The sequence below is a fragment of the Mesoplodon mirus genome (genome assembly GCF_964341445.2).
Source record: "Mesoplodon mirus genome assembly, chromosome: 5".
Taxonomy (NCBI): domain Eukaryota; kingdom Metazoa; phylum Chordata; class Mammalia; order Artiodactyla; family Ziphiidae; genus Mesoplodon; species Mesoplodon mirus.
In genome coordinates, this window is record NC_138980.1 from 89,893,762 (window position 1) to 89,905,919 (window position 12,158).

Consider the following 12,158-nt stretch of genomic DNA (forward strand, 5'->3'; position numbering starts at 1 on the left):
TCACTTATTCACTATGCTTCCTACTTTCTGTCTTTTCTTATATTTTTATCTACCTTTAAGGACTGTTTGCCGGCTCCAGCTAATTAATATCCATATTCTTTTTGAAGTCTTCTTACTTTTCTTATTTGATCTTTTGTTGTGAGAGCTTTGCTGTTATCTGGACTTTCATATTATCCCTAATAATTGTGTTTGCTACATACGCAGTAGAACGGCCAAAATGGAAAATAACAAATGTTGATGAGAATGTTGCACAACTGTAACTACTATTTTACAACTACTATTTAGCAATATTTACTAAAACTGAACATGTGTACATTCTGTGAACCAGCAGTTCTACTCCTTAGTAGGTATCCAACAGAAATGAAAAAATGTATTCACCAAAAGATATGTACTAGAATGTCGATAGCAGTATTTTTCACAGGAGTTCAGAGTAGGAATATACAAACTACCCATCATTGGTATAATAGATAAATGATATATTATAATTCACACAATGGAATAGTATACAGTAATGGGAAAGAACAATTTAGACCTACATGCAGAAATTTGATGAATGTCACAAACATGTTTTGAGATAAAGAAGTATATAGTGTATTATTCTATTAATACAAAGTGAAAATGTAGGTAAAACGAATCTGAGCTTTTGGGGAGTGACAAGAAGAAAGTAGGATGGGGCTTCTAGGTTGCTGGTCATGCACTTTTTCTTGAGCTGAGTGCTAGTTATACAGGTGAGTTTACTTTGCAGAAGTTCATTATTTGATGAAAGTTAACTTTGATGAAAGTTAAAAATTTTTTTGAATTAGGGTGTACTCACCATCTCTTAAGATCCATTAGAATTCTCTTTCCCATTGTACTTTCAACTACATGGACTTCATTGGATTGAAGCCCATTGCTAATTTTTAAATTTTTTTAGTCATTGTTGCTTAACTGTTGCTTAAATATTTTTGCTTACATCTGAATTGTAAACTTCTGGAGGACAGTGAATGCATCAGTCTTACATTTCTTTTCCCTTTTGGTGCCTAGAGCATTGTTGTGTTATCAACAGTTGTTGAACTGCTAAATGACCTACACCTTTTCCTACTTTTCTTCTTTTCTGTATTTTCACGTTTAGCCTAGAGTGTCCTCTGGCTCCTCAAATATTTTCTCATTCATAAGGCATTTGCAGACTGAATAGAACATGCTTTCTGTAACTCTTAGCTCTGTATTTGTCCTACTTTGCGATACCACATAAAATCTTAGGGAATTAAAAAATCTTAAAAGTGTTAAACAAAACCCAGAGACCATAAAGGAAAAATTTGGTAGATTTAACTAAATAAATATTTTTAAATGTTATGTAGGGAAAGATAAAGTTGGATAACTGGCGGACTTGGAGGAAATTGTGCCAATATATATACCAGACAAAAAATATCCAAACTATAAAGAATTGTTAAAGATTAAAAAAAAGACACATTGCTATTTAGAAAATGACAAAATTTATGAATAGGTAGTTTGCAAAAGAAGTACAGATAGTCATTAAATACATGAAAAGAGGATTAATCGATACTAGAAATTAGGGAGATGCAATAGAAACAAGGATGTTAACATTATTTTTTATCTAACAAATCAATTAAGCAAAAAGTTTTTTAAAGTTTGTAGGAATGTGGGGAAAAGAGCACTTTAATATTCTTTTGGTGGAAGTAAAAATTATTGCAGTCTTTGGAAGAGCATTTTAGCAGTGTAACTTTTTATCCTCACATATTCTCGTGTGTGTTGTAATTAGTTAAATAATGGCCCCCAAAATATATGCCCATCCAGAACCTCAGAATATGACCATATTTGGAATAAGAGTCTTTGCAGGTATAATTAAGGTAAGGATCTCAAGATCAGTGACTGGTGTCCTTCCAAGAGAAAGGAGCGGGAGATTTGAGACACAGGGGAAGGCCATATGAAGACAGATGCAGAGATTAGAGTGATGGGTCCACATGATAAGGAACATCAGGACTCCCCACAGCCACCAGAAACTAAGAGGGGGCATAAAATGGATTTTCCCTTAGAGCCTCCAGAAGGAACCAACCCTGCTAACAACTTGATTTTGGACTTCTGGGCTCCAGAACTATGAGAGAATAAATTTCTGTTGTTTAAAGCCACCAGATTTATGGTAAGTTGTTACTAAACTCAGGAAACTAATACACGTGCACAAAAATCTGTATAGAAGAATGTTTTGGCATTGTTTGTTACAGTAAGAAATTAGAAACAAAGTAAATAACCACCAAAAGTGAAACAGTTGAATAAACTATGGTTCAGTAAAGAGTACAGCCCAGTAGTAAAGTGACTGAGGTAGATCTATATATGTACTGACATGAAACTGTTCATCAAATATAGTTAAATGATAAATGCCAACATGTACAGGGGTGTTTTGTTTTACTGATCTATTAACATCAATGTATAGGGAAAACTCTGAAAGCGTGCATAGACAGTCTTTGTGGAGGGGGAAGTAGATGAAAACAGAGGTAGGGGATGGCAGGATAAGGTACTTTAGTTTTATTCTATATATCTGCATTGTTTGAATGCTTACAATAAATATGTTTCTGTATTAAAATTCAACTTAAAAAACTTTAGCTTAACCGCTCTTCAAAACACAACAAAAATAAACAAAAACTAAACCCATTTATATGATTATACACAAATATCCATATTTTGCTAATGGCAGAAGCAATGCTGTACATTATTTAATATTTTGTAATTTTCAAAGACATCATCAAATTTGTTCTTCCCCTAATCTGCCTTCCCCAGAAGTGGAGAAGAAAAAGAGGCAGAGTGATTAAGATTCCTGCCCGAGGCAACACACAGATGGAAAGTAATAGAGTCAGACTGAAATCCCTGGCTTCTGACTCCAGGTCCCAGTGCTGCTTTACTGGTGAAGTATATAGGTCCCTAGTGGAGACTATCATGAATGGAATTTAAGTACATTGTGAATATTTAATCACAATTAACCCTGGCCTTCCACTTAATTCCAGGGTTGTAAAGACCCTGTGGTAGCCTAGTAATAAGTGTGTGGTCAGACCATTGGAGAGTTGGGGCCCTTCTCATCAATATCAGGAAGTATTTAGGAAACACGAGGGATCAGGCTGGGAATTTTGTGTTACCCTCTCTGATCAGGGACACAACCAGAGAATTTTGGAACTAGAACCAAACAAGGAATATTATAGTCCATCATTTTACAAATGAGGGTATTAAGATCCAGAGAGAGTAATAATTTGTCCACAGTCATATAGCTAGTTAATGCTAGGGGCAAAATTAGAATACCATTTTCCGTTTCTAATTTTCAGTTTTTCTAATACTAGTCCCATGCAATAGGTGCTCTGTTTATCATGTATGTTTTTCTGTAAGATATGGATTTTTTCATGAGAACTCTGAGGCTGTCTTATGGTGATAAAGGAAAATAAATCTGGTATCTCTTCCATAACAGAGCTCATAAAACATTAGAATTAAGTGTTTGGAATTGTAGATAAGGTGGTTTAATATTAAAAGGTAAAATGTTTAATGACTTCAGTTTTTTAGTAGACTATTCAGTCAGCTTGTGCCTTTTTTTTTTTTAACAACATGCTGAAAATGTAAGTATAGTTTCATGTGGCTAAATTGAGCATGTTGCAGATTTTAGAAATTATAGAGCACCTGTTTGGGAAGCATTGTAGATCAAGAACTTTTTGCAAAGATAGTCTCACAGTGGTTGGTTGGTTGATGTCCCCAGTTGCCCCTAGTCACATGTCTGGTAGGCTATACTACAGGTCTTTTCACAGTCCACCTGCAGTTTCAAATAATCAGTTTACCATTTGGTTGGATGAAACACTATTAAATTTCTAATCTCTATGAGAGAAAATCTCCTACCTGCCTTCTGTTTAATTGCCCTGTTCTAAAACTAATCTGTGAAATTTAGAAAATAGATTTAAAAAAACCTACTTTTTAAATTATATAATATTTTATGTACCTTGTCTGGGTCTCTCTTGACATCCTGAAACAGTTGTGTAAGGTGTGTCCTTTTACTAGGAAACCTTGTGTTTCTTGAGACCTGTGAGGAATTACTTCTACAGCCATAAAATATAAACGTCTATTTTTACATTAAAAAATCACCACATTCCTCACTTGAATTCTCTTTGCTTAGTGCAAAAACCTAACATTCAAAATGAGAATTAGAAAGTTAAGAACATGACCAAAACAAGTTTTGAACTATATTTAAGCAGCATGACCACCATTAGTAATATGATATTTTAGCCCAAGAGTTGTCCTTTATTAGAAGCACCTAAATATAATTTTTAATGTATTTTTATTTTATCATTCATAATAAAATTTTCTCCTAAAAGAGGGGAAACACATTTTCTTATGAAAAGCAAAATAACTCTGCTGATTAAAATAAATCTTTTTAAACTCATTAAAGTTTTACATTCTACGGGTTTATAATCATTTGCTTTTTAGAGAATATCTAAATGCATTGTCTTTGTGATGCTTGACATATAATTGGTGTTTATATGAGCTTAGTAGTAAAATCCTAGGTTGTAAATGAGATATGACCCAGTCATCAAGCAGGAGTCAGCCTTGTAGCTTAATAATTGTCTTTCATATGCAAGCATGCAGATAAAGGGATTGTTTTCCTTATGGTTGATAGCTAAACATGTTATATTCTCTAATAACACATCCCTCTATGTGCTCACACATAAATACACATATATGTATTTTATCCATCTGCATATGCCCATTTTTGCTATTTTCCTTTTCTTTCCATCGACTCAGTTTCAGTTTTTAAAGTAATCTGGGTTTTTTTTTGATACATAGCTATCTAGACTGCTTCCATAAAACAAGGAAACTAGTCTGACTTTATGGATGCATTCACCAAATCAGTGGTTCTCAATTCTGACTGTGTATCAGACAGGGATTATTTTTCTTTCTTATATATGATTGTTCAGGCCCTACTGTGAGAGTTTTGATGTGGGCCGAGGTTAGGACCCAAGAGCATCTATATTTTTCCAAACTGTGCTTGATTCTGTTGGTCAGCCAGATCACACTTTGTTCGCTTTGTTACTACTGAATAGGAACACTAGATGGCGCTACCTAAAAACCTCCAAAGAGGTTTAAACTGTATCCTGAATATGCATGCAGTTGTAAATTTGGAATAAACTGCATGTTTATACTTTAATAATTAACATGAATAGGTAAGCTTACTAGAATTATAAAAGAATGCACAATAGCAGACAAATCTTGACAGGAACCAGAAAGAATGGCCTAATGAATTTTTTAAGATGATGATATGTACTCCATTTTGAAATTGGAAGAAAAGGTATTTTTATTTTAAAGAAACTTTCCTTGATAAATTGTAACAGAAGCTGTTAATTTCCTCCTATTTCACTTTTGATAACATCTAATTAGCTGATGTTAAATGGTTACTATTTATTGAGCCTTAGTCACTGTGCTGAACACCATCTAAACATGCTCTTGAACCTGTAGAAGAACCGTGCTAAATATTGATTGTAGTATATTATTGTTCATAGTTCAAAAATGGAGGGAACCAGCTCAGAGAGGTTGTTACTTGCCTATAGAACACAGTGCTAGCAAGAATAGGATATTGAGTTTGATTCCAAGTGTCCATGCCACAGCAACTAACCTTATGTGGTATTTTTGAGCATCAATATTTCTGCTACTTTTCAGAAAAGTTAATAATTTAAGTAATATAAAAACATAGAAATGAGCAAATAGAAATGCCATTCATTTATTTCTAAGGAAATAATTTCATTGAGAAATAGATATTTATTAAACCCCTACTATATGTCAGCCTCTGTAAGGCTGACAGAGGCTAACTAAGTTACTTAGTTAGCCTAACTAACTTAGTGGGGGCTCCAGAAAGGCTTCCTAAGGGAAGTATAAACTCAGACCTGAAACATGGAATCAGAGCTTTCTTCCATCAAAAGTAGAAATAGGATTTGATTTTCATAGAAAACTATCAGCAAATCAGTAGCTTGAAAGGATAACTTTTAAAAAGGCAGTCTGAAGGAAATAAAACTGATTGCAAAAATTTAAGTCATAATAGGAAAACATTTTAGGCATCAGATCAAATATAGGGCCTAGGAAAATAAACCTTTTGACGCTACCCCTCGCCCAATTAAAGATGGATTAAAACAAGTGACGATAAAAGGATAAAGGCACCCATGGCTTGGTAAGGAAGGGATAATTTAATTTTAGATTTTAAAAGTACAGTGTTACATCCAATTTGGAGTATTAGGCAGAATTCTAAAGATGTTGCCCCCTCTCCCACCAAAATTCCTGTTCCCTGGTTATTTAATCGAACACTGAGTTCTACAGATTTTGCAAGTGAAGTTAAGGTTACTAATTAGCTGACCTTAAAATGTGGAGATTGTTGATGAGTGTATACATATAGGCACAGTATAATCACATAAGCCCTTAGTAGAGAAGAAGGCAGAAGAGTCAGTCAGAGAAATGCAGATGAAAGAGGGCAAAAGAGAGATGCTGCAGAAGGGGAAGCCAGAGAGAGTCTAAGCATGAGGCGGATTTGAGCACCATTGCTGATTCTGGGATACAGGGGCCCGGATGCAAGAAATGGCAAGAGTGCCCTTTAGGAGCTAAGGGGGTCCCCCAGCTGACAGCTAGCAAAGGAATGGAGACCTTAGTCTTAAAACCGTAGGGAACTTGATTCTGCCAAATAACTTGAATGAACTTGGAGGCAGATTGTTCCCCAGAGTCTCTAATAAGGAATGTAGCCCTACCAACACTTGGATTTTTAGCCTGGTGAGACCTGCCTTGGACTTCTGACCTTACAGAACTGTGAGATGATAAATGGGTGTTGTTTTAAGTTGCTAAGTTTGTGGTAATTTGTGATGACAACATTGACTAATAAAGAGAACAAAATTCACCTTTATTCATATCCTCCCACACAGTATTATTTTATTTATTCTCTTCCAGGCTTTGATGATAAGCCCACTTCACCTAATTATAAACATAATACACATATATTTTTGTATCCTGCTTTTTCTCTTAACTTGAGCATATATATTTCTCCATGTTACTATGTAGTTTTCCCTAATCATTACTTTTCATAGCAGTATAATGTTCCTTTGAGTATAGTATGTTATATTTAACCTGTTGGATTTTTGTGTCACTTCAAAATTTTTACCATCATAATACTATAGTGAGTGTTTCTGTGCATATGACCATCTCATATTTGAAGTTACTGGAGTGGATTTTCAGGTGCATCATTACCAGTCAGAGGTATGAGCCTTTTTATAACTCATTATATATTGGCAAGTCTTAAATGGCTTACCAATTTAAAATTCTTAAGCAAAGATAAGAGAACCATGTTCATCAAAATCGTTATCACCATTAGATAGCATTCTTTTTTAAATAATTTTTTCGTTAATGGGGGAAGATCCTTGGTGGAGAGTTTTAAATTTAAGGATAGTTTCCTAAATTACTCAAAGAATTAATGTATAAGCTACTATTCTAAGTATTCCAGGGGTATAAAGCTGAATAGTTTATAGTACCTGAAAACCAGTTATGATGATTAGTCATGTACCAGTCATAAGAGATATGAAGCTAGTTCCTCACCTCAGAACCTGTTTTTAAGTCAACTTGATTTTTTTATTAGCAATGCATGTACAGTCTGTTGGTACTACATTCCTACCTTCTATTTTTATCATGCTGATTTTATAATAGTTCTCAAAACCATAATTATTTTCTTATTGTGGGTATGACCATTTTTTTCGTTTATATTTTTTAATTTCTTTTTTTTTCCAGCTTTCTGGAGATAATATTGACATATATATAGATATAAGGTGTACAGCATGATTATTTGATACACATATATACTGTGAAATGATTACCACAATAAGGTTAGTTAACACCTCCATTCCCTTCACATAATTGCCTTTTTGTGTGTGTGGTGATAAAATTTAAGGTCTACTATTTAAGGTCTTAACTTCCAAGTATACAATACTGTATTGTTAACTATAATCACCATGCTGTACATAACATTAAATCCCCAGAACTTATTCATCTTATAGTTAAAAGTTTGTACCCTTTGGCCAACATCTCCGCTGCCAGCCCTGACAACTACTATTCTACTCTCTATTTCTATGAGTTCAGCTTTTTTAGATTACACATATAAGTAAGAACATACACTATATGTCTTTCTCTGTCTGGTTTATTTCACTTAGCATAATGCCCTCAAGGCTCATCCATGTTGTTGTAAAAGGCGGGATTTCCATCTTTTTGATGGCTGAATAATATTCCCGTGTGTGTGTGTCTGTTTGTGTCTGTGTATGTGTAACACATACGACATTTTATCTGTATATAGCTCACATTTTCTCTATCCATTCATCCATCGTTGGACACTTAGGTCGTTTTCACGTCTTGTCTGTTGTGAATAATGCTGCAATGAATGTGGGAGTACAGATATCTCTTTGAGATAATGATGTCATTTTGGGGGGGATATATATATCCAGAAGTGAAATTGCTGGATCATGGTGGTTCTATTTTTAATATTTTGAGGAACCTCCATTCTGTTTTCCATAGTGGCTGCAACGATTTACATTCCCAGCAGTAGTCACAAGAGTTCCCTTTTCATGGATGTAGATATTTTCTTTGTTAAGTTCCCAGTTATATTCCATTGACATCTTGAAAAATGAAAAATTTTAGGTAGGAAAAATATCAGTGTGAGTAAACATACTTTGAATAACTAGAGACTAAGTGCTAACTTACAGTGTTCTTCTGTACTTCAAAGCAAAGTATTGGACTTAGAATGAAGGTCTAATACTAAAATACAAAGTACATATATTTTCTGTGACTGTAGAGCAGTTTATACCTTTACCTTGCTCCCCTGTAAAGAAGCCGTGAGTTAAAGTAAAACAGCACTGGATGAGACATTAGATTTCTAGATCCTTTTATGTTGCTAACCAGCTATTACCTTGAACATGTCACTTAACATCTGGGCTTCTGCTTTCTGTTCTGTAACATGAGGGATTGAATATGTTGATCACATGAAAATGGTCATTTAGGAAAAGTATGAAAGCATTTTGTACTCAGTGAGTTAAGCTTAAATTAAAGGTACCTGGTAGGAGGTCATTGTTTTGGTTTGGACTGGTTTGGAAATTAAATGAAGAAATTCCCATAAAGCTCCTAGAGCAGACATTCAGTGTTGCCTGGCATGAAAATGGAGACAGTGACAAAACTTTGATACTAAAATACTCTGTTTCTGAGAGACTGTATAGCTGAACTGCTTTAGAATCTGTACAAAAATAAGGTACACTTAAAATAAGTACATATTTTTATTTTCCAGGATCAAATATAAATCGCTGTGGTTTCCGAGGCTCTTCATACCTGGGTATTCCATTCAATCCATCAAAGGTTAGTTCTCTTTGCATTAGGAGGAAGGAGGAGAGGGAGTGGAGAGATTTTAGTAAGAAAGAAAACTAAGAAAGTAACAGAAAGAACCAGGCCTCCAAGTTTCAGTGTAGCTAAATACTGTCTAATAAACTGTGTGTTATGAACCGGAACTTTTTAAGGGAAAGCTATACCCACCTTACTTCTGGAAGAATGCACAGTATATAAATGAACAGAAATTCCTGTTGTTAAAAAATTGTCTTTCTTACTATCGTGTGTGTGTGTGTGTGTGTGTGTGTGTGTGTGTGTGTGTAAAAATTACTGGTGATTTCTTGGAGAAAATGGAAATAAAGCACTCAAGAACATGATACTTGTTCTCTAAGAAACCAAGGAACTATGTGTTACAGAAGGACTTTATATTTGGTTCACATTTCTTAGGAATGAAAGAGAAAGCTCTTGCTAAGCAGTGATTGGAGACCCAAGTAGTGATGAATTATGATGACCTTCCTGACAGTAGGCAGACTGTCTTCAGGGTTATAGGCAGAGGCTTTGGTACCAGCACATGCAGGTATAGAAAGCAGTGAATCCTAACATATGAGAAGCTTTTTTTCTTCTTCAAAGAAGCAGACCCCAAACAAACTTTTGTAGGTGTTTCATCTGTGCATAAAATATTTTTCTACAATAGAAGGCAGAGCAAAACTTCATCATTTTGTGAAAAGAGACCTCACAAAATAGAAACTTTTTCCTTGATGGGGGTCAGTCTGCTTATATAATGGTTACAAGCCAATATCTGGCTACACTGAGTACATCAAGATTTATATCCCTTTCCAAGCTGAAGGTAAATGACATGTTGCCAATTTTTCCATACTCTGCTTCAAAATTTTGGAATAAATAGCAGTGATTTCGGAAAAGGTGACATGATTTGATAGAGGCACTGCTTCAACTTTCTTCCTGTGCCTTAAACTGTAGACCAGCATGCCTGTGTCAAAGTCATATGACTTTGCTAAGGTGTCTTCAATCATGTATGCCAATTACTTTTAACAGAGAATCTAGAAACTAAGGATCCATAAAAATTGTCGTTTTTCCCCATACATATAATACTTTCCAACTTAAGCCAGTCCTGAATAGAGGTAGCTCTCCATTTAGTCATAATGGACAGGATATCTAAAAGTCATGACACTGATAATAATGACCATTATACAGCACCATACCCTATACAGATGTATACTTACACTTGTTGGGGTAAAACAGTTCTTTGATAACATTACTTTTAAGAGACAGCCCCCTTACTCCCCTCACCCCCTTCCAAGGCATTTTCGAAACAAAGGATAAAATGTAAGGAGAAACCATTTTTTGTTGTGATTCACAGAGTCTCCTGAAACCCATTTTGGGCCCTTAATTCATCGAGACCCTGGCATTTTCTGGGGAACTAGGTCCCACTCCATTCTATGTTGCATTAATCTGAATTATGAGTGGTAGAGGGAGCTAGAGACTCTAGGTGGAATCATATAGGGCCACAAGGAGTTGTCACTTAGGGTGGTGGCTGAGAATCCAGGAGACAGATGAAGCCAAGAGAATCTGAGGAGGCACATATGATTTTCCAATACAGTATGTAAATAGTATCATCGCTTTTTCTTCTGAAACCACCTATGGGCCATTCACTTACCTGAAAAATGTCCAGGACCTTTAGTGGCCATAGAACACTTTTTGAGAAACACTAATGGATCTTCTCAATCCCCTTTTCTCACTGTTTTCCTTCAACAAATCCCATATTCTCTATTAAATTATGTACTGTCCTTAACACATACTACATAGCCTGGAATCTTCCTTCTCTGCTTTCCTTTTATTTTTTCTCCTACCTGTAATGCCGCCTTTTCATCTGTACCTAACCAAGTTCCTCTTCTGCTGCAGAAAACAGTCCTTTATCCATGTATTATTGTATCTCCATCATGACACATACTTCTACTTTGTACTGTACTTATTCAAGTAGCCCTCTTCTCCCTTCAGGGTTAAGGCCCACATTTGATTTCTGTTCAGATTCCCCACAGTGCTTTTAACATAGCAGATACTTAGTTTGAGTACCAAAAAATGAAATGTTACAGGATTTCTAAGAAGGCAATTATAAATGTGGAATAGGATATCCAGGAGTATTAAAGCTTGAGTTCTAAGGAGGAGCTCAGAATGAAAGAAATACCACTGTGAAAATTTGCTTGTCATATTTGTGAGACCATATAAGGAATTGTATATGTAAGGCTGGATAGGTGGGGTGAGCTCAGATTATAGAGGATATTGAATACCTTTGCAAACTTATTCTATGAAGAACTACAGAAGGTCAGTGAGCAGCACAGTATTCTGATTAAGTCAGTAGTGGTTTCAAGACCCTTGAGTCGTGACTCCAAAGAAGTAGTGGCCCTTTTGATATTTGCCTTGCACTTGCATCATCATCAGTAAGATAACTAGCATCTGTATAGACAGTAATTTTATTTAATTCTCACAGTAACCCTGTGAAATAGGTACTAATATCTCCATTTTCCAGAATGAGAAAATGCAGCAGTGAGTAGTAGAGCCAGGATTTGATGCCTTACAGTAGTGTAGAAGTTAACATTTATTGTAGAAAGCAGAGGAGTCTATTTTAACCAAAATCTTGGTACAAGCTTCATTTTAACTTTCTAATGTTATGGGCAGTTATTCTAGTATTTGAAGCAATTATTGACGAGCCCAAACTAAAACAGAAGGAAATCCTGTGAGAAAGATGAATTTAAAATGCACTCTTATTCTATCAAAATTAAAACTTT

General features: G+C 35.1%; 1 protein-coding gene across 2 annotated transcripts in view; it reads left to right on the forward strand.

The window, feature by feature from the left end:
* Positions 1 to 12,158, forward strand: part of PGGT1B (protein geranylgeranyltransferase type I subunit beta) — a 59,673-nt gene that overhangs the window by 9,774 nt on the left and 37,741 nt on the right. For both annotated transcript variants that reach the window (XM_082623467.1, XM_082623468.1), the window contains one exon: positions 9,320 to 9,387. In XM_082623467.1, coding sequence (XP_082479593.1) covers positions 9,320 to 9,387 — 68 coding nt within the window. The remainder of the gene's footprint in view (positions 1 to 9,319; positions 9,388 to 12,158) is intronic.